This window comes from Centropristis striata, chromosome 11, assembly GCF_030273125.1.
Source record: "Centropristis striata isolate RG_2023a ecotype Rhode Island chromosome 11, C.striata_1.0, whole genome shotgun sequence".
NCBI classification, from domain to species: domain Eukaryota; kingdom Metazoa; phylum Chordata; class Actinopteri; order Perciformes; family Serranidae; genus Centropristis; species Centropristis striata.
In genome coordinates this window covers 178185-200241 of record NC_081527.1, presented here as the reverse complement: position 1 = coordinate 200241, position 22057 = coordinate 178185, and the positions used below count along the sequence as shown (strand labels likewise).

The 22057-nt window shown below is 40.4% G+C and overlaps 1 protein-coding gene across 1 annotated transcript in view; it reads left to right on the top strand.

Annotated features, from left to right (window-relative positions):
* The window catches only part of col15a1b (collagen, type XV, alpha 1b), a 50823-nt gene extending 38797 nt beyond the window's left edge, over nt 1-12026 (top strand). The window contains 12 exon segments of the mRNA XM_059344353.1: nt 476-520; nt 3531-3639; nt 3750-3775; nt 5283-5381; nt 5632-5776; nt 5870-5934; nt 7549-7680; nt 7971-8069; nt 8887-8961; nt 9114-9311; nt 9814-9929; nt 11505-12026. Coding sequence (XP_059200336.1) covers nt 476-520; nt 3531-3639; nt 3750-3775; nt 5283-5381; nt 5632-5776; nt 5870-5934; nt 7549-7680; nt 7971-8069; nt 8887-8961; nt 9114-9311; nt 9814-9929; nt 11505-11721 — 1326 coding nt within the window. The 3' untranslated portion in view covers nt 11722-12026.
* The last annotated feature ends 10031 nt before the right edge of the window (nt 12027-22057 follow it).

The window sequence follows — 22057 nt, the reverse complement described above, 5'->3', positions numbered from 1 at the left end:
TCTCTGATGTGACATTTCCAGTTGGTGGACTGGACGATGATGATTCACAGCCACTTTTTAAACACTTTCAAATACTATATTTAGAAGCTCTGTTGAACAGACATAGAGTTTAAAACATGTCAATGGCAGAAATCCAGGGACTTTATTTTTATGTATTATTTTAACAGCGTTGGCTTCCACAGATCATCCAGTAAACATCATTTGTGCATATGGAAGTTTACTAGAATTTGAAAAAGTCTCACACTGGATCCAGTTTTCACAGAGATTTACTGTTTTTGGGGATCCAGAATAATTTAAAGATCTCATAAATCACATAAAAATGCTACACATATTAAGTATAAGTAGTCTGTAGAGCTCATTGGAAGCCAGTTTATGTTCATGTTTTTTGTCTTAAATAGCTGTAAATCTACTGTAGATTCCATTAATTATTGTTATTATTTAGTCTGATGATGCTGCTCTTCTTTGGATTTTAAAGACAGTGTTCCCGGTGCGCCCCAGACCGCACTGCAAAGTGGGACGAGTAAGTCTGAGTCGCACCATCTGATTGGTCGGTTTCACTTTGAAACGGACCAACCGGTGGTCCTGCTGGTGTTTGGGTGTAGTAGTGGGGCAGCATAGAGAAACTACTGTTTATTTTGAGATAAAAGCACCAAATTTGGTACATATATAGCTTAATATATTTGGAGAAAGACTGGATATTGGGCCATCGTATATTCACATTCTGATGACCATGGCGGCCATTTTCCAAAACGGCGGCTAGCTGTTACAGTAGATAGAAGCTGGGCCTATTTAAACAATGGCTGCCACGGCAACCAGGGTCTGAGTTTGTGATGGTCCAATATCCAGTTTTGTTCCCAATATATTTTTCAACACATCTGCCAAATCTGGAGCTTTTATGACAAAATGACCAGTTGGTATGATATGTTCAGATATGTTGCTCCACTATAGCAGCATGGCAGCTCTTTGGTCTGGGCTACAAACAGCACCTCCTCTTTCACCTCCTTCATCTCCTCCTCTCCTGGTTCCTTCTCTCCTCCCTCTCCTATTGTCCTAATGATCCTTTAAAAGGCTCTGTGGGTCTGGCATTAACATTCCTCCTGTCGACATGGAAACATGTTCAAGATTGTAAATGGGATCCTGATATAGATTCATTATCGGCCTGTAAATGTGATGTGGATGGTCCAGTCTCACACTCTGTTCCTTTTTTAACCCTCTGAAGTCTACGTAAGGCTAAAGGCTTTAAAATATCTGTTAAAATATCTCTACCACGCCATGTTGGTATCAGTGTTTTCAGCGTTACCTCTCCTTTATGTCCTAGTAATTAATTTTTAACTTTGACTTACTTGATCAAAATTTTGAACCCAAAAGAAACAAAGGAAAACATAAAACCTGATCTTGAAAACTGTGTTTCACACACAGAATTTTAAATGTTTCAATGTTTAATTATGAATACAGGTTGCATAAATTACATATAACAGGTAAAATGAGGATAATATCTAGTTCTGTATTTTATATTTGACATTATGTCCAGTTTTACTTGGCCAAATATCATCCAAAGAATCTGGTATGGAGTTTCAAGCCATTACTAGAGCCTTTTTTTAAAAGCCAAGATCGCCATCTAGTGGGGTCAAAAAATAGAAAATGGTTCATGAAGCTTCGTTGTAACTTCACTACCGATTAGTAAGGTAAAACCTAAAAATGTCTCAGTTTTTGTTGTTATACTGAGAAATGAATGTTATATAGCATTTAAAATGCTATTTAAAATAAATTTCTAGCCAAAAGAAAGTCATAGCAGTAATGTTAGTGATGTCCAAATGAAGCTTCATGAACCACTAGTTGTATTTCTTGACCCCACTAGATGGCGTTATTGGTTTAAAGAAAATGGTTAAAGGCTCAGAAAATAAAGAAACTTGTTCATGAATCTTAATTTGGCCATCACTAATATTACAGGATTGCTTACACACGGTAATAAACGGTCTGTACCTTGTTTTAGAGTTCATGAAGAAATTAAAACATGGATGCTTTTAGTCCTTTGTGTCATCAGATAGAAATGGTTTCAAAAACCTGTTTTATGGTGATTTCTGCTTTTATTTATTCGGTTGGAAGTGTTCAGTTCTGGTTGGCTGAATTCCAATCCAGTAAACTGGTGAAAGGCTTCAGAGGTTTCAGACAAACTGTGATGAGAACACCAGCAGCTAGTGATGTCAAAACGAAGCTTCATGGACCATTTTCTATATTTTCTGAGCCCACTAGATGGCGCTCTCTGTCCATCAAAGGGTTAAAAACACTGAATTAGCCTTTCTGGAGCCTTTTTATTTAAACCAAGAACACCATCTAGTGGGTCAACAGATACAACTAATGGTTCATGAAGCTTCATGTGGTCATCACTACCAGCAGCAGTAGCTGTTCCAGTAGGTAAATTGTGGTTAGATATATTCTTCTGAAAATCTACTTTATTTAAAGCTTTGATAGACATGATGAGGACGAATTCTGATTGGAATTTGGTTTATTTTTCTTCTTCATCAAATGTCACTTTGTAAGGTTTTTGGTGTGGTGATGGGCAACACAAAGCTCTAAACTTCCAGTTGACTAATGAGTGTCTGGGAAATTAATGGAAATAGCATGTATTGTGTTGCCTACAGGAATTATGCATTTTAAAGATGCATTTTAAATCTCATTATGTTTTATACTGCCTAGTAATTATTGAAACTTCCAAAGCAGCTGTCATAAATATTAGTTTTTTCCAATCTCCCAGTGTGCAGTCACAGGTGAAGGGGAACCAGTGAATTGGTTTTATGGTGTTTTTTAAATGTATTTATCAGTTATTATCACTCCCCTTGTGATGCCTTCGCCTTAAGTTTTGGTTATTTGGTTAGTTTTCGTTAGTTTTCTGTGGTGTGGAAGGGAACAGTAACTTCCTGTAAACATAAAACACAGTTTGAATTCACCGTCATTTATCGATGCAGATTGTTTAGTAGAAGAACAGTTTTTAACCCTGCTGTCTAACTGTGTGAACCTGCTGCTGCCTTGTGTTTAACAGGTGTTTTTGCAGTGCTTAATGTGATCCTATAACTATTGACATCTGAGTCTTTTTAACCTTTTGGAGTCTTGGGCTATTTTGTCCGCTTTTGAATCCATTTCTTGTGGTCATTTTGTGTCTTTTTTTTGGTCATTTTGTGTCTTTTTTTAGTAATTTTGTGACTTTATCTCTGGTTTTACCAACTGGCCTGATGACAGGGCTTCATTTTTTATATTGTGACGTCATTAAAAAGTCCTGTAATTTGATCTGTGACTCCAGGGGGTTAAAAAAATAAACCTGTAACTGTTTGACTGTTTTAAACATTCTTTACAGTTGTTCAAAACAAATTTAGTCAATGTGTTCAGCAGCCTGGATACTGTTAGTGTACATGTCGTATTAATGAGTGTGTTTCTGTGTGTGTGTGTGTGTGTGTGTGTGTGTGTGTCTGTGTGTGTGTGTGTGTGTGTGTGTGTGTGTGTGTGTGTGTGTGTGTGTGTGTGTGTGTGTGTAGGAGGCAGTGACACGCGGCGACTCATTCGGACCTAAAGGGGAAAAAGGAGACGTGGGGTTACCTGGAGAGCCAGGTACATCTCCCTCTACAATAAACACATAAATCTATTGTTCTGCCGTTGACTTGTTCTCCTACCTGACTCATAGACATTACAGAATAATAATACAAATATTAATAATGGTAAATTAACTTGTGTCATTATGTCTCATTATTTTTCAGCTCCTGGGTTTCCAGATGGGATTGTGGTGAGTACTGATTTGATGTCCAAATGAAGCTTCATGAACTTTTAATTGTATCTGTTGACCCACTAGATGGCGTTCTTGGTTTAAAGAAAAAGGCTCCAGAAAGGCTAATTCAGTGTGCTTTTAACCCTTTGATGGACAGAGAGCGCCATCTAGTGGGCTCAGAAAATATAGAAAATGGTTCATGAAGCTTCATTTGGACATCACTAGCTAACAGGATCAGACAAAATGGAAAATGACAGAAAGTTCTAAAATATCCAGGAGTTAGAGTTGATGTCATTTTGACCAATACCAGGCTGCAGTTTTAAAAACTTAGAAGTTAAAAAATACTGTATGCAAATACATGTTTGAAACAAGTCAAATGATCTGCCAGTGCAGTAAGTAAATTAATTTGAAAAGCATGAAAAAGCTCACAATGTCAATCCTAAAAACAAGTCTTTAAACAAGACTGACATCCCTGTGAAGAGGGGTTACTCACCCTGTGAAGAGGGGTTACTCAGCCTGTGAAGAGGTGTTACTCACTCTGTGAAGAGGGGTTATTCACCCTGTGAAGAGGGGTTACTCACCCTGTGAAGAGGGGTTACTCACTCTGTGAAGAGGGGTTACTCACCCTGTGAAGAGGAGTTACTCACCCTGTGTAGAGGGGTTACTCACCCTGTGAAGAGGGGTTACTCACTCTGTGAAGAGGGGTTACTCACCCTGTGAAGAGGAGTTACTCACCCTGTGTAGAGGGGTTACTCACCCTGTGAAGAGGGGTTATTCACCCTGTGTAGAGGGGTTACTCACCCTGTGAAGAGGGGTTACTCATCCTGTGTAGAGGGGTTATTCACCCTGTGTAGAGGGGTTACTCACCCTGTGTAGAGGGGTTACTCACCCTGTGAAGAGGGGTTATTCACCCTGTGTAGAGGGGTTACTCACCCTGTGTAGAGGGGTTACTCACCCTGTGTAGAGGGGTTATTCATCCTGTGAAGAGGGGTTATTCACCCTGTGAAGAGGGGTTACTCACCCTGTGTAGAGGGGTTATTCACCCTGTGTAGAGGGGTTACTCACCCTGTGTAGAGGGGTTACTCACCCTGTGTAGAGGGGTTACTCACCCTGTAAAGAGGGGTTACTCACCCTGTGAAGAGGGGTTATTCACCCTGTGAAGAGGGGTTACTCACCCTGTGAAGAGGGGCTATTCACCCTGTGTAGAGGGGTTACTCACCCTGTGAAGAGGGGTTATTCACCCTGTGTAGAGGGGTTACTCACCCTGTGAAGAGGGGTTACTCACTCAGTTTTGTTACAAAATTACTTTTTTTAGGTTTTACTAACTATACAAGACAAAAAAAGATACATTTTCTCAAAATAAACACATGAAGCTATGGTCAGTAGGTAAATTATACTCCAAACAAGATAATTTAGATACTATCGCTCGATAGAAGAAGAGAATACTTGGTAAGGTTTTTTGCAGTGTATCTCTAAATGGTTCTGTGGTTCAGTGTGTTCGTCTCTTGTCCTTGTGGACCCTCAGGGGGCTCGAGGTGATCAGGGGTATGAGGGTCAGAAAGGAGAGAAGGGGGACGGCGGTCTGCCGGGTCCTCCAGGACAACCTGGGAGGTCAGGACTTGTGGTGAGTTTCAACAATAATAATAAGCTACATCCTGAAATTACTCTGCAAATTAGTAATCAATAATGGAAAAAATCAAAAATTCGTTTTATGCAAATTCCAAGGAATCTGAGGGTGGTCCTCCATGTTTTATAATTTACTGTGATTTACGTGATCCTTTAGTTTACTTTTGTTGAATATCTTTGCGGTAAACAGAAATGTCACTTTCAAATATGAATTATCAACAAAATAGTTTGTTTATGTGTTCCTGTAGGGTCCAAAAGGTGAATCCATTGTGGGTCCCCAGGGACCTGTCGGCCCTCCAGGCCAGCCGGGAGCACCCGGGTTTGGTCGACCTGGTCCCAGAGGGCCCCCCGGCCCTGCTGGACCCCCTGGAGCTCCACCTATATATGGATCAGGTATGTGTGTGTGAAGGCAGAGATGCAGCTTATATCCATAAAACCTATAGACCTGATGTACTGTACTGTAAAATGTATTTCTGTCATGATCAGATGTGAGTCTCCCCGGCCCCCCGGGGCCCCCCGGAGCACCAGGAGCTCCAGGATACGCCAACCCGGTAAGATATGTGCCACTAACCCTGAATACCTGCTGGATTTATTACTTGTCTTGGGCTGTCACTTTGTAGTCCCTATGTGTGTCTTTGTAGTCCCTATGTGTATCTTTGTAGTCCCTATGTGTATCTTTGTAGTCCCTATGTATATTTGTAGTCCTTATGTGTATCTTTGTAGTCCCTATGTGTATCTTTGTAGTCCCTATGTGTATCTTTGTTGTCCCTATGTGTATCTTTGTAGTCCTTATGTGTATCTTTGTAGTCCCTATGTGTATCTTTGTAGTCCCTATGTGTATCTTTGTAGTCCTTATGTGTATCTTTGTAGTCCCTATGTGTATCTTTGTAGTCCTTATGTGTATCTTTGTAGTCCTTATGTGTATCTTTGTAGTCCTTATGTGTATCTTTGTAGTCCCTATGTGTATCTTTGTAGTCCCTATGTGTATCTTTGTAGTCCTTATGTGTATCTTTGTAGTCCCTATGTGTATCTTTGTAGTCCTTATGTGTATCTTTGTAGTCCCTATGTGTATCTTTGTAGTCCCTATGTGTATCTTTGTAGTCCTTATGTGTATCTTTGTAGTCCCTATGTGTATCTTTGTAGTCCTTATGTGTATCTTTGTAGTCCTTATGTGTATCTTTGTAGTCCCTATGTGTATCTTTGTAGTCCCTATGTGTATCTTTGTAGTCCCTATGTGTATCTTTGTAGTCCTTAGGTGTATCTTTGTAGTCCTTATGTGTATCTTTGTAATCCATATTTGTATCTTTGTTGTCATTTTGAGTGTCTTTGTGGCTGTGGTGTGTCTTTCTATCTTTATATGTGAGTAACTGTATCTGTAGTGTATAGTAGTAATAATGCTGGTATGATGCTGGTATGATGCCGGTATGATGCTGGTATGATGCCGGTATGATGCTGGTATGATGCTGGTATGATGCTGGTATGATGCTGGTATGATGCCGGTATGATGCTGTGTAGTAGTTATAATGCTGGTATGATGCTGGTATGATGCTGTGTAGTAGTTATAATGCTGGTATGATGCTGGTATGATGCCGGTATGATGCCGGTATGATGCCGGTATGATGCCGGTATAATGCCGGTATGATGCTGGTATGATGCCGGTATGATGCTGGTATGATGCTGGTATGATGCTGGTATGATCCCGGTATGATGCCGATATGATGCCGGTATGATGCCGGTATGATGCTGGTATGATGCTGGTACGATGCCGGTATGATGCCGGTATGATGCTGGTATGATGCTGTGTAGTAGTTATAATGCTGGTATGATGCCGGTATGATGCCGGTATGATGCCGGTATGATGCCGGTATGATGCTGGTATGATGCTGGTATGATGCCGGTATGATGCCGGTATGATGCCGGTATGATGCCGGTATGATGCCGGTATGATGCCGGTATGATGCCGGTATAATGCCGGTATGATGCCGGTATGATGCTGGTATGATGCCGGTATGATGCCGGTATGATGCCGGTATAATGCTGGTATGATGCTGGTATGATGCTGGTATGATGCCGGTATGATGCCGGTATGATGCCGGTATGATGCTGGTATGATGCTGGTATGATGCCGGTATGATGCCGGTATGAAGCTGTGGTGTGTCCATCAGATGAACACCTATAAGACGAGCCACGCTCTGAGCAGAGAGACTCAGCGGGCTGCAGAGGGAACGTTGGCCTACGTGTCGGAGAAAGGAGGAGAGCTGTACGTCAGAGCACGCAACGGCTGGAGAAAGATCCAGGTGAGACCTGATACAGGTGAGACCTGATACAGGTGAGACCTGATACAGGTGAGACCTGATACAGGTGATAACTGGTACAGGTGAGACCTGATACAGGTGATAACTGGTACAGGTGAGACCTGATACAGGTGATAACTGGTACAGGTGATAACTGGTACAGGTGATAACTGGTACAGGTGATAACTGGTACAGGTGATAACTGATCCAGGTGAGACCTGATACAGGTGATAACTGGTGACATGAAGAACAGGATCACAGGTCTGAACTCTGGATGTGTGTCCATCTTTCAGCTTGGAGAGTTGATCCTCTCTGGACCTTCAGCAGCAGCAGCGTCCCAGTCCCTCAGCAGATCTGGAGACTGGAGTAGACCACACAGGATCCACAGCCAGGTAGACTCACCTGAACCCTCACCTGAACCCTCAGACCCTATCATAGAAGACTCCATGTAAACTGTCTTTATATCAGGCCCCGTTTACACCAGGACGCTGGTGGGTAAAAAACACTAAATATTTAATGTGAAGTGCCTTTCGTTTAGACGGTGACGGTGTTTTTGGGGCTTAAAAACGTTAAAATGTGCCTCCAGAGTGTAAACTTAGATCCTCTCCTCCGTAGCGTGTCGTCTACACTGACAAGACACAAAACTCTGATCTGATCTGCTCACGTCACGTATGTGTTTACGTCACATACATGCTCCAGGACAGGAAATAAAGAAACGTGGGATTATTTCCATGGTGGGACCTTCAAGCTGCTCTGGCAGCTCTAATAAACTTACAGGAGTCTTTCCACCAAATGTCCAGGATATGTACAGATAGTATTAGTGAACAGAGAAGGATCTGGAATTACCTCCATCACATTCTGGATGCAGCGATTGGTGGGAGGAGCCAGACGGCTGTGAACGAGACCTGGGAGATCTAGTGATGGAGGAGAACTTTGTGGAAGGAGTAGCTGATGAAAATGTGTGGCGTGAAAACTTCCACATGGCCAAAGATGCTCTTATGGCTTTAAGTGATGCCGCCTGGCTGCATACAATCACATTTCACACACTTTAGATCACCGTATCAGCAGATTTCCTCCTGGAAACACTCGAATAAACCAGGAATAAAAAGTGAAGACGAGACGCCACTTTAGTCTTCTGATCAGACCGTCACCATGGAAACGGAGCCTCAGAATGATGAAAACACCCTGAATGATGTGTTTGTTTAACAGGAGCTCCAGGAGGGCAGTCGAGGGTACCAGCCCAGCTACAACGTGCTCCCACAGACCTTTAACGCCGTCCCGGGGGTGAGTGGAACTAACACATGTTCCCACTGACACAATAATAAATACTGACACTGAAAATACTCCACCACTCCTACAAGTCCTGCATTCAACATCGTACTTAACAAGTATCAGCAGCTAAACATATTCATATATTGTGTCTGTGTGTGTCCCAGCTCCACCTGGTGGCCCTGAACGCCCCTCTGAAGGGGGACATGCGGGGGATCCGGGGGGCCGACTTCCAGTGCTACCAGCAGGCTCGCTCCATGGGGCTCACCTCCACCTACAGGGCCTTCCTGTCCTCACACCTCCAGGACCTGGCAACCATCGTCAGGAAGGCCGACCGCAACGACATGCCTGTAGTCAACCTCAGGGTGAGGAGTTATTATATTTATTAATAATATATTAATAGAACAACTCAGGGTGGGGAGTTATTATATTTATTAATAATATATTAATAGAACAACTCAGGGTGAGGAGTTATTATATTTATTAATCATATATTAATATAACAACTCAGGGTGAGGAGTTATTATATTTATTAATAATATATTAATAGAACAACTCAGGGTGAGGAGTTATTATATTTATTAATAATATATTAATATAACAACTCAGGGTGAGGAGGACTTATTTACATCTGTCATTTATCAATTTAATATATAATATACAGTCATAGAAAAAGTGATTAGACCTCCTTGTTTTCTTTAGTTTTTTGCTCATTTTAATGTCTAAAGGTTCATTTGTTTGGACAAATATAATGATAACAACAAAAATATCTGATAATGGTTTAATTATAGAGCTGATATCTAGACATTTAACATGGTTTTATTGATAATAACCAACATATTTATCAATCTGCTCTCCTCCTCTCAGGGGGAGGTGTTGTTCAGTAGCTGGATGTCTATCTTCTCTGGTAACGGAGGATCCTTTAACCCTTCCACTCCCATCTACTCCTTTGATGGCCGTGACGTGATGACTGACTCCGCCTGGTGAGGGACACTTTCTAGTTTCTAGGTTCTAGTTTCTAGTTTCTAGTTTCTAGTTTTGGTAGAAATGGACGAGAGGACGAGACACTCAGTTGTGTGATTAATGACTAAATGTTCCACATGTGTGGATGTAGAGAATGTGTGTTTAAAGGTAAACGTCATCTTGGTTGAAACTTGTCAATCACAAGGTTGCCATTTCTGTCTTTTTTGTGTCTTTTTTTTGCTCATTTTGTGTCTTTTTTTTTTTGGCTCATTTTGTGTCTTTTTTTTTGCTCATTTTGTGTCTTTTTTTTTTGCTCATTTTGTGTCTTTTTTTTTTGCTAATTTTGTGTCTTTTTTTTTCTAATTTTGTGTCTTTTTTGCTCATTTTGTGTCTTTTTTGCTAATTTTGTGTCTTTTTTTTGCTAATTTTGTGTCTTTTTTGCTCATTTTGTGTCTTTTTTGCTAATTTTGTGTCTTTTTTTTGCTAATTTTGTGTCTTTTTTGCTCATTTTGTGTCTTTTTTGCTCATTTTGTGTCTTTTTTTTGCTCATTTTGTGTCTTTTTTTGCTAATTTTGTGTCTTTTTTGCTCATTTTGTCTTTTTTGCTCATTTTGTGTCTTTTTTTTGCTCATTTTGTGTCTTTTTTTTTGCTCATTTTGTGTTTTTTTTGCTAATTTTGTGTCTTTTTTTTGCAAATTTTGTGCCTTTTTTGCTCATTTTGTGTCTTTTTTTGCTCATTTTGGGTCTTTTTTGCTCATTTTGTGTCTTTTTGCAAATTTTGTGTCTTTTTTGCTCATTTTGTGTCTTTTTTGCTCATTTTGTGACTTTTTTTTTGCTCATTTTGTGTCTTTTTTGCTCATTTTGTGTCTTTTTTTTGCTCATTTTGTGTCTTTTTTTTTGCTCATTTTGTGTCTTTTTTTTGCTCATTTTGTGTCTTTTTTTTTTGCTTATTTTGTGTTTTTTTTTGCTCATTTTGTGTCTTTTTTTTGTGCTCATTTTGTGTCTTTTTACATCTTCTTTTGGTCACAAAATGACCAAATAAGACAAAAGAGATAAAGTAAAGCTGCCAGCAGTGATGAACTGGCCCGAGCAGAGTGACCTGATGATTATTTGGTTCTTACCAAGATAAAAAAAACTTTAGATTTAGAAGTGTTAGATCATTTATCTGGTTTTAAGAGTTCATTTCTTATTTTAAGCGTTCAACATGCTTATTTCTAGATTTAATAATCTTAATTTAATAAATCTTGTCACGGTAAATTATCTGTCCATGCTAAAGATCATTTCCCTCAGATTTACTGTTTGATCTGGTTTTAGACCTTTAGATTTACTGTTTGATCTGGTTTTAGACCTTTAGATTTACTGTTTGATCTGGTTTTAGACCTTTAGATTTACTGTTTGATCTGGTTTTAGACCTTTAGATTTACTGTTTGATCTGGTTTTAGACCTTTAGATTTACTGTTTGATCTGGTTTTAGACCTTTAGATTTACTGTTTGATCTGGTTTTAGACCTTTTTACAGTGTAAACCATTATAACCTGATCCTGGTATATATCCAACATGTCCATGTTGACCCGTCTGTCTCCTCTGGTCCTCTCAGGCCGGAGAAGCTGGTCTGGCACGGCTCCAGCTCGGTGGGGATCCGTCTGACGTCCAACTACTGCGAGGCGTGGCGGACGGCGGACGTGTCGGTGACGGGCCAGGCGGCGCTGCTGCAGACGGGACGCCTGCTGGGTCAACACGCCCGCTCCTGCTCCAACCACTACATCACCCTGTGCATAGAGAACACATACGTAGGCAACACAAGGAGGACCTGAGGACACACACACACACACACACACACACACACACACACACACGAGTAGAAAACGTGACACACTGCACATACATTTGAATTTGAACACATGCTGGCACATAATGATGATGACATGAAGTTACACAGACAGAAGGCACTTTGACTCAAACATGCAGAAACAGTTGCAAGGAAGAGTCTGTGAACTACGGATGCACCATATTGGATTTTTTGCCGATATCAAATTTTTTTACAACTCATTTAGCCGATTACCGATACCGATATTTTTTCCCCGCACAACTAACACTTCTTAACGAGCCTCTGGCCCCGCAGCTCCTTAAGAAGAGCCTCCGGCCCCCGCGGCTCGTTAAGAAGAGCCTCTGGGCCCCGCAGCTTGTTAAGAAGAGCCTCCGGCCCCCGCGGCTCGTTAAGAAGAGCCTCTGGGCCCCGCAGCTTGTTAAGAAGAGCCTCCGGCCTCCGCGGCTCGTTAAGAAGAGCCTCCGGCCCCCACGGCTTGTTAAGAAGAGCCTCCGGCCCCCGCGGCTCGTTAAGAAGAGCCTCCGGCCCCCGCGGCTCGTTAAGAAGAGTAAGAACGAGTCTCCAAAAGTCTCCAATAACACCAGAAAAAGTTGCTGGATTTGTTGCCAGTCGTTTTTTTTGAAAAATAGTCTCTAAGGGGGTCTGAAAATTCGCTAAATTCAGCAACAAAGTTGCTAAGTTGCCAACACTGCTTCACCAGCTTTTACAAATGTTGCGTGTTGTTGTGGCGTCCAGTACTACGTCACATCCTGCTTAGTGTTCTATCCAATCAGCAACCAGGCTGTTTACAGGGGAGAATAAAGACCCTGCTCTACTACAGGGACTAAAGAAGTCCTGACTAAAGACCTCTAGGACGGCTCATATTCAGATTAGAGGCGTTTCAGAGATTGAGACCCTCATTCTGGGTGTTGGACTGTAGTGGAAACAGTCCTAATGACTTCAACCAAACTCTTGTGATAGCTGCTGATCAGACCTGGCAACGTTCAGGGCTCACAGACTTTTTCTTGCAAATGTAAAATACACAAACAGGCACACACACACACACACACACACACACACACACACACACTCCTTTCACATCGTTTAGTTTCATCTCGAGTGCCAACGTGTATTATTTATATTCACTATGAACAAAATGATCACACAGGATGTTTACAGTGTGTTGTTGAGCTGAGAGGTGACAGTAGAACTCAATAACTTTACTCTTTAACTACAGTTCTGCTACAGTAAACCTATGGCTAAGCCCCGCCCCCTCCACTCACCTGGACAGACAGTCAACAGGTTACAGGCGCTATGGCAACTGTCACAGTAGGAGTAATTTATCAGGAGGAAATTGATCATTTACGTTTGCAGGAAGAGCCTTTTTACCGTCTTTACCCAGAGAACCTCTCCGATAGTTTGGTTCTACAGTATTTACATGAATCATTCAGCACAACATTGCTAACATTTGTTATCTCGGTTATTTACAGATAAGTTAATGAAGCTAAGCTCCAAAAGTTAACGTTAGTTTAACTAGAGACCTTTAGACAACAGCTAACAATCATGTACCATTGGCAAAGTACAAAAACTAGCAGTGATGTCCAAATGAAGCTTCATGAACCATTAGTTGCATTTGTTAGCTAATGTTATAAAGGGTTAGGCTAACATTAGAGATGTTAAAGATAACTTTAACATCTCTAACATCTAGTGACAACATGTTGCCTCAATATGTTGTTGACTTACCTTAGAACAGATGCGCTGCATGAACACCGTTTGACCATTTTACACTGAACATTTCAAGAAAAAACATATAAAAAGAATGAAAACTGATAAAGTCCAATGCATTTCAATGGAGGTGTCCCAGTGTGTTGGGTTGGCTGTGTGCTGTTTGGGGGCGTGGCTTAGCCAGAGATCAAATTTTTGTTCTTTTTCAAATGTTTTTGTTGAGTATTATTCCTTCACTTCCATGCAGTTGTTTGGTTTCCATCCATTTTCCTGATACATCAAGTTGCCGTTATGTGTTTTTAGTGTTATGTAGTGATGTGCCAACGAAGCCTCATGAGCCATTTTCTTTGTTTTCTGAGCCCACTAGATGGCGCTCTTGATTTAAAGAAAAAGGCTCAAGCAACAGAAATTAAGTATTTTTGTTTCCCCCCTTTGTTGGACAGAGAGCGCCATCTAGTGGCTGTTTTGAAGAAGACTTGAAACTAATGATTAAGACCATAAACTCGTGGAAAATGTTTATTGATGTAATAAATAAAATAAGAAAAACGCGAATTTTCCTATTCAACATTCAATCTGAATTTTTTTTTTGCAACCGTTGGAGTCGCCCCCTAGTGGCAATTTCACAGTTTTTTACTGTAATTTCTACAAAACAATTTCACAGTGTAGATGGTGTTCTTGGTTTAAAGAAAAAGGCTCCAGAAAGGCTAATTCAGTGTGTTTTTAACCCTTTGATGGACAGAGAGCGCCATCTAGTGGGCTCAGAAAATAGAGAAAATGGTTCATGAAGCTTCATTTGGACATCACTACTTGTATGTATATTAATTTAATACTTTTTGGTTTTAGTTTAAAAAGTATGTTTAATAGTTGTAAACTTCAAGTATATTACTGGTTTACATCAACATTAATTTGTACTACAAGTTTCCTGTAAATTACTTATGTGAACTTAGTGTATAGTTCATCCATTTTTTAGTTGAATTTGTATTTTAGTAAACTACACGGTTGCCCCTAAAGTTGGAATAAGACACAACCTTCGGTTAATTGTGGTTCCATTTTTATTGTGATATGTTTGGAAGAGATTGATTAATAAAGTTTTGAGAAGATTTACACTTTATCTGTCAAGAATAAATCACATTTCACAATAATTTCATGGAAAGAGGTGAAAAAAAAAATTCATTCCAACTTTATAAGCAACAGTTCTCTTGTTTATTAGTTTTTTAGTGATGTCCAAATGAAGCTTTATGAACCATTAGTTGTATTTATTAACCCCACTAGATGGTGTTCTGTCTTTTTTTTCATTTTGTGTCTTTTGTTAGTCATTTTGTGTATTTTTTTGGTCATTTTGTCTTTCTGTGTCTTTTTTGGTCATTTTGTGTCTTTTGCTGTGTGTTTTTTAGTTATTTTGTGTATTTTTTGGGTCATTTTGTGTCTTTTTTAGTCATTTTGTGTCTTTCTGTGAATTTGAAATGTTGCAAATGTGAACAAAGGTTGCAAATATAACAAGAAAATAGCTTAAGAAAGGCTAATTCAGTGTGTTTTTAACCCTTTGTTGGACAGAGAGCGCCATCTAGTGGGCTCAGAAAATATAGAAAATGGTTCATGAAGTTTCATTTGGACATCACTAACATTATGCAATGTTGAAGATTGCTTCAAGTCCTGATCAGGATATTAATTTCCTTTGAACTAGTGTCGACATTAACATCGGTGCTTTAGCGTTAGTGTTAGTTTGTGATTTTTATTAATTTATACAGTAGCAGGACATACACTGTAAAAAAACTGTTGTTTTTATGGTAAAAACCAGCAGAACTTTACCGTAATAAATACGGTGAAACTTTTTCTAATATTACGTTAAAATGATATTAGCACTGTTGATTTCACATTTAAGATTGACATTTTATTCCATATTTTACCATATAAATAAAAAGTTTTTCCATCTAAAGAAACGCTGTTCTGCCATATAATTGGCAAGAAAATACTTTATAAATGCTGCATAAATTATAGATTTTACCATTAAATATTACAGTATATTTCTGTTAGAGATATGGTGTTTAGTACATTTAACAGGGAGAAAAAGTATTTTTACAAAAGATAAATGCAAAAATTACAGTGGTGGCTTGTATATATATATTACATTAAATACATATTACAGAGTATTTTACAGTGGAATAATGTATATTTTTTTTAAAACTGTAAAAAAAAAATACAGTTTTGGCTGATTTATACATTTACAGTGTTTCATTGTTACTGAAACTGAACTAACTCATTTATCATTTTACGTCTTTTACTGTCATGGTTTAACAGTTTTTCACCCTAAAATCTACAGACATTTTTTACAGTGTAGTGTGAAATCTAATGAGCTTGTTTTTTCAGATTTTGATGAAGATGAAATATGTGTATATATTAATAATGTGTTGTTATTGTCCAAATGTTTTTGTTTTTTACTCTGTAGACGTAGCTTTTGTACACTAAATGACTGAAGATTTTCTCTCACCAAGCGTTGATCGACGTGTCGCTCCAGTTTTTCTGCCTGTAAACATGATAAAGTGTTTAAATTTTTGTTTAGATTATTTTCTCCCTGATGTCTGATTATGATTTCTGTTCAAACAAAACTTGAGCTTCGGAGGAAAGAGAACGTTTGTACTGACTGACTGGTGCTCACTGAATAAATGTCTTATTTTGTCTGTTTTTTTAATGTGGTGACTCGTTCAGTGTCGTTCACTCCAACATTATTATAGTTATGAAAACTAATGAAAACTAGAATGAAAAAACATTTTCGTTAACTGAAATAAAAATAAAAACGTAATTCATTACGTAAACCTTTTTGGTTGATATGAAATCTATTTCATCTATCTGGTTTTATGACTTAATAAACTTATTGGGGCTGAGATGGATCAGACAAAGGAAATAAAGGAAACATTTATTGTGACCTCATTGAATATGGCACCCAACAAAATAAAACTAATAAAAACTAAACTACAATACATTTTTTTAAAAATCACAAATTTACGAGAAAGAAGTGACAAATTTACAAGAGAAAAGTGACAAATTAACAAGAAAAAAGTGACAAATTTACAAGAAAAAAGTGACAAATTTATGGAAAAAAAGTGACAAATTTATGGGGAAAAAGTGAAAAATGTACAAGAAAAAAGTGACAAATCAACAAGAAAAAGTGACAAATTTATGGGGAAAAAGTGACAAATCAACAAGAAAAAAGTGACAAATTTACAAGAAAAAGTGACAAATTTATGGGGAAAAAATTACAAATCTACAAGAAAAGGTGACAAATTTACAATAAAAAATGACAAATTTATGGGGAATAAGTTTCAAATCTACAAGAAAAGGTGACAAATTTACAACAAAAAATGACAAATCTACAAGAAAAAGTGACAAATCTACAACAAAAAGTGACAAATTTATGGGGAAAAAGTTACAGATCTACAAGAAAAATTGACAAGTTTACAAGAAAAAGTGAAAAATTAACGAGAGAAAAGTGACGAATTAAGAAGAAAAAAGTGGCGAATTATGTGGCAATCGGCGGGAGGTGGCAACTGACAGGACAGGATGTGGCAACCCATGGCAGGAGGTGGCAACCGACAGGACAGGAGGTGGCAACTGACAGGACAGGAGGTGGCAACCGACAGGACAGGAGGTGGCAACCCACAGGACAGGAGGTGGCAACCCACGGCAGGAGGTGGCAACCCACCGGCAGGAGGTGGCAACTGACAGGACAGGAGGTGGCAACCAACAGGACAGGAGGTGGCGACCCACAGGACAGGAGGTGGCAACCCACCGGTAGGAGGTGGCAACTGACAGGACAGGAGGTGGCAACCCACGGCAGGAGGTGGCAACCGACAGGACAGGAGGTGGCAAATGACAGGACAGGAGGTGGCAACTGACAGGACAGGAGGTGGCAACCCACAGGACAGGAGGTGGTAACTGGCAGGAGGTGGTAACTGACAGGACAGGAGGTGGTAACTGACAGGGCAGGAGGTGGTAACTGACAGGAAGTGGTAACTGACAGCAGCTTAAGGAAGTGGTAATTATTACATTCAAAACAAAATAATTCAGGTGTTTGTTTGAGTTAAACAAATGTTGTAATTAAAACACAGCAGAACCAGTTCAGTATTTTCTATTCTTCCTTCGCCTACATTACCCACAATGCCACAGACATATTTAGACTCACACTGCTCTCTCTGAAGACACTAAAGGTTTTATAGAACGTTTTTCCTCCCCGACACCTGGAACCTCCAGAACCTCCAGAACCACTCAGCTGTTCCTTCAGTAACAAGGAGAACCATGAATAGATCATATCATACAACACACCAACAGTACGACGTGATACACATGTTTCACGTTAATACCATTCAAACCTTTGCATATTAACCATCAAACCGCAGCAACATCTCCAGATGTTCTACGGTTCCACCGACACACAATGAGAAACATTAAACCAACACAGGTTCTATCTGCTGTTGTCATCAAACAGAAGAACAGATGAATGATCTCATGTTTGAGCTTTAGAGATTTCCAGACTGAACAAGCCGATCACAGATCAGACTGATGAGATCAGACCTGAACCAGGATCATGTTGCTGTGTTTCCTGTCGTTCTCCTCAAATGTTTCTAGATCCACATTTTACTAGAGATCATGATCCATTTGCTTTATTTTCTGACCCACTAGATGGTTAAAAAAAGGCTCTTTATTTATCTTGATTATTAAAAACCCATTTATTCTCCTTGGATCCTGAAGACCTGCGCCAGCCAGCTGTCTCCTGTACTACGACACCTGTACAACCTGAGTCTGAGTCAGGAGAAAGTCCCGCTGCTGTGGAAGACCTCCTGCTTGGTCCCAGTCCCCAAGAAGTCAAGACCATCTGACCCAGCAGACTACAGACCTGTCGCCCTCACATCTCATGTGATGAAGGTCCTGGAGAGACTGGTCTTGGCCCAGCTGAGGCCACAGGTGAGGACGTTTCTGGACCCCTTGCAATTTGCCTACCAGCCCCATTTAGGAGTCGACGATGCTGTCATCTACCTGCTGCAACGAGCCCATTTGCATCTGGATGCTGGAGGAAGCACTGTGAGGATCACGTTCTTTGATTTCTCCAGTGCTTTCAACACCATTCAACCTCTGCTGTTGGGTGAGAAGCTGCGGGGGATGGGTGTCGACGACTCTAGGATCTCCTGGATTACTGACTACCTGACAGGCAGGCCACAGTTTGTCCGTCTGGGCAGTGTCCTGTCTGATGTGGTGGTCAGTGATACAGGAGCTCCGCAGGGAACTGTGCTTTCTCCCTTCCTCTTCACCTTATACACCACTGACTTTCAGTACAACTCTGAGTCATGTCACCTGCAGAAGTTTTCTGACGACTCAGCTGTTGTCGGGTGTATAAGAGAGGGAGAGGAGGGTGAGTACAGGACACTGGTGGACAGATTTGTAGAGTGGTCCGAACAGAATCACCTGAAGCTGAACGTCACCAAGACCAGAGAGATGGTGATTGACTTCAGGAGGAAGAAGATGCTTCCACAGCCACTTCTGATCAGGGGGGAGGTGGTGGAGGAGGTGGGGGACTACAAATACCTTGGAGTGGTGATCGGCAACAGACTGGACTGGAAATCTAACACAGGGGCTGTGTCCAAGAAGGGGCTGAGCAGACTCTATTTCCTGAGGAAGCTGAGATCCTTCAATGTGTGCAGCAAGATGTTGGAGATCTTCTACCAGTCTGTTGTTGCCAGCGCCATTTTCTTTGCTGCTGTGTGTTGGGGCAGCAGCATCAGAGCCAGCATCAGAGCCAGACAATGATCAGCACCCTGTCCATCATGGACAATGATCAGCAGCCTCTCCATCATGGACAATGATCAGCACCCTCTCCATCATGGACAATGATCAGCAGCCTCTCCATCATGGACAATGATCAGCACCCTGTCCATCATGGACAATGATCAGCACCCTGTCCATCATGGACAATGATCAGCAGCCTCTCCATCATGGACAATGATCAGCACCCTGTCCATCATGGACAATGATCAGCAGCCTCTCCATCATGGACAATGATCAGCACCCTGTCCATCATAGACAATGATCAGCAGCCTCTCCATCATGGACAATGATCAGCACCCTCTCCATCATAGACAATGATCAGCACCCTGTCCATCATGGACAATGATCAGCACCCTCTCCATCATGGACAATGATCAGCACCCCCTCCATCATAGACAATGATCAGCACCCTCTCCATCATGGACAATGATCAGCACCCTCTCCATCATGGACAATGATCAGCACCCTCTCCATCATAGACAATGATCAGCACCCTCTCCATCATAGACAATGATCAGCACCCTCTCCATCATGGACAATGATCAGCACCCTCTCCATCATGGACAATGATCAGCAGCCTCTCCATCATGGACAATGATCAGCACCCTCTCCATCATGGACAATGATCAGCACCCCCTCCATCATAGACAATGATCAGCACCCTCTCCATCATGGACAATGATCAGCACCCTCTCCATCATGGACAATGATCAGCACCCTCTCCATCATAGACAATGATCAGCACCCTCTCCATCATAGACAATGATCAGCACCCTGTCCATCATGGACAATGATCAGCACCCCCTCCATCATAGACAATGATCAGCACCCTGTCCATCATGGACAATGATCAGCACCCTCTCCATCATGGACAATGATCAGCACCCTGTCCATCATGGACAATGATCAGCACCCTCTCCATCATAGACAATGATCAGCACCCTCTCCATCATGGACAATGATCAGCACCCTCTCCATCATGGACAATGATCAGCACCCTGTCCATCATAGACAATGATCTGCACCGTCTCCATCATAGACAATGATCAGCACCCTCTCCATCATGGACAATGATCAGCACCCTCTCCATCATGGACAATGATCAGCAGCCTCTCCATCATGGACAATGATCAGCACCCTCTCCATCATGGACAATGATCAGCACCCTCTCCATCATGGACAATGATCAGCACCCTCTCCATCATGGACAATGATCTCCATCACACAGTAGAAAGACAGCGGAGCACCTTCTCTCACAGGCTGCTCCAGCTCCGCTGTCATAGGGACAGATACAAAAAATCTTTCCTGCCACATGCCATCACACTGTACAATAAGAAATAATAACCTGGTTCATTACATACTGTCTATGCACTTTATGTGTTTTTATGCACACTGTTCATTGCACCTTATTTGTTTCATAGCATTTTTATACTGTATATTCATATTTATTCTGCACTGGAATTCTATTCTACTCCTTCTTTAGACACTTTATATTTTATTGTATTTTTATTGTATTTTTATATTTTATTGCTTGAAGTATGCCTAGGTTGTTCTTTTTACTTAATTGTGTTGTTATTGTCTCTGTGTGTAATACTGCTGCTACACTGTAATTTCCCAGCTTGGGATGAATAAAGTATATCTATCTATCTATCTATCTATCTATCTATCTATCTATCTATTGTCAAGAATCCTTGGCTCTTTTAATTTTACTTTTCTACTCTTATTTTATTTATCTCTAACTCTGCTTTTAGAGTGAACTGACAATTATTTGTTTCTTCCCAAAAACAACAAACTTAGATTTAGTATTAGATCATTTATCTTGTTTTAAGAGTTAATTTATTATTTTAAGTGTTCAACATGCTTATTTCTAGATTTAATAATCTTAATTTAATAAATCTTGTCAAGGTAAATTATCTGTCCATGCTAAAGATCATTTCCCTCAGATTTACTGTTTGATCTGGTTTTTAGACCTTTAGATTTACTGTTTGATCTGGTTTTAGACCTTTAGATTTACTGTTTGATCTGGTTTTAGACCTTTAGATTTACTGTTTGATCTGGTTTTAGACCTTTAGATTTACTGTTTGATCTGGTTTTTAGACCTTTTTATCAGTGTGAGTATTTATTACCATTTTATTGTTTTACTGTTTTTATCCATAACTATATTTGTGTCTGATTTTTATTGTATTTTAATAACTGTACAGCACTTTGATCAACTGAGGTTGTTTCTAAATGTCTATAAATAAACTTTGACTCTATTAATGGTAGTTGAATGAGTTTTCAGCATTTTGTTGAACAGAGAGCGCCACCTAGTGGCTCAGAGAATAAAGAAGCTTCGTTCTTCAACTCACTTCATTTTAGTGACTGTTTATCTTTAATCTGAAGGTTTTATGTTTTCTCCTGTTGCAGAAACACACCCAGCTCTGTCACAGGTTGCTCTGACTGGCTGCAGGTTGCTCTGACTGGCTGCAGGTTGCTCTGACTGGTTGCAGGTTGCTCTGACTGGCTGCAGGTTGCTCTGACTAGCTGCAGGTTGCTCTGACTGGTTGCAGGTTGCTCTGACTGGTTGCAGGTTGCTCTGACTGGCTGCAGGTTGCTCTGACTAGTTGCAGGTTGATCTGACTGGCTGCAGGTTGATCTGACTGGTTGCAGGTTGCAGGTCAGTTTAGAACCAACAACCTTTACTAACTAAAGAGCCACTGTTGGCCAAAAAAAAGAAAAAAGCGTAATGGAGCCACAAACCTTGTTTCAGCCTCAGAGTGAAGATAAAAGAACCCAATCAGTCTAAATGATTCCAGCATCAC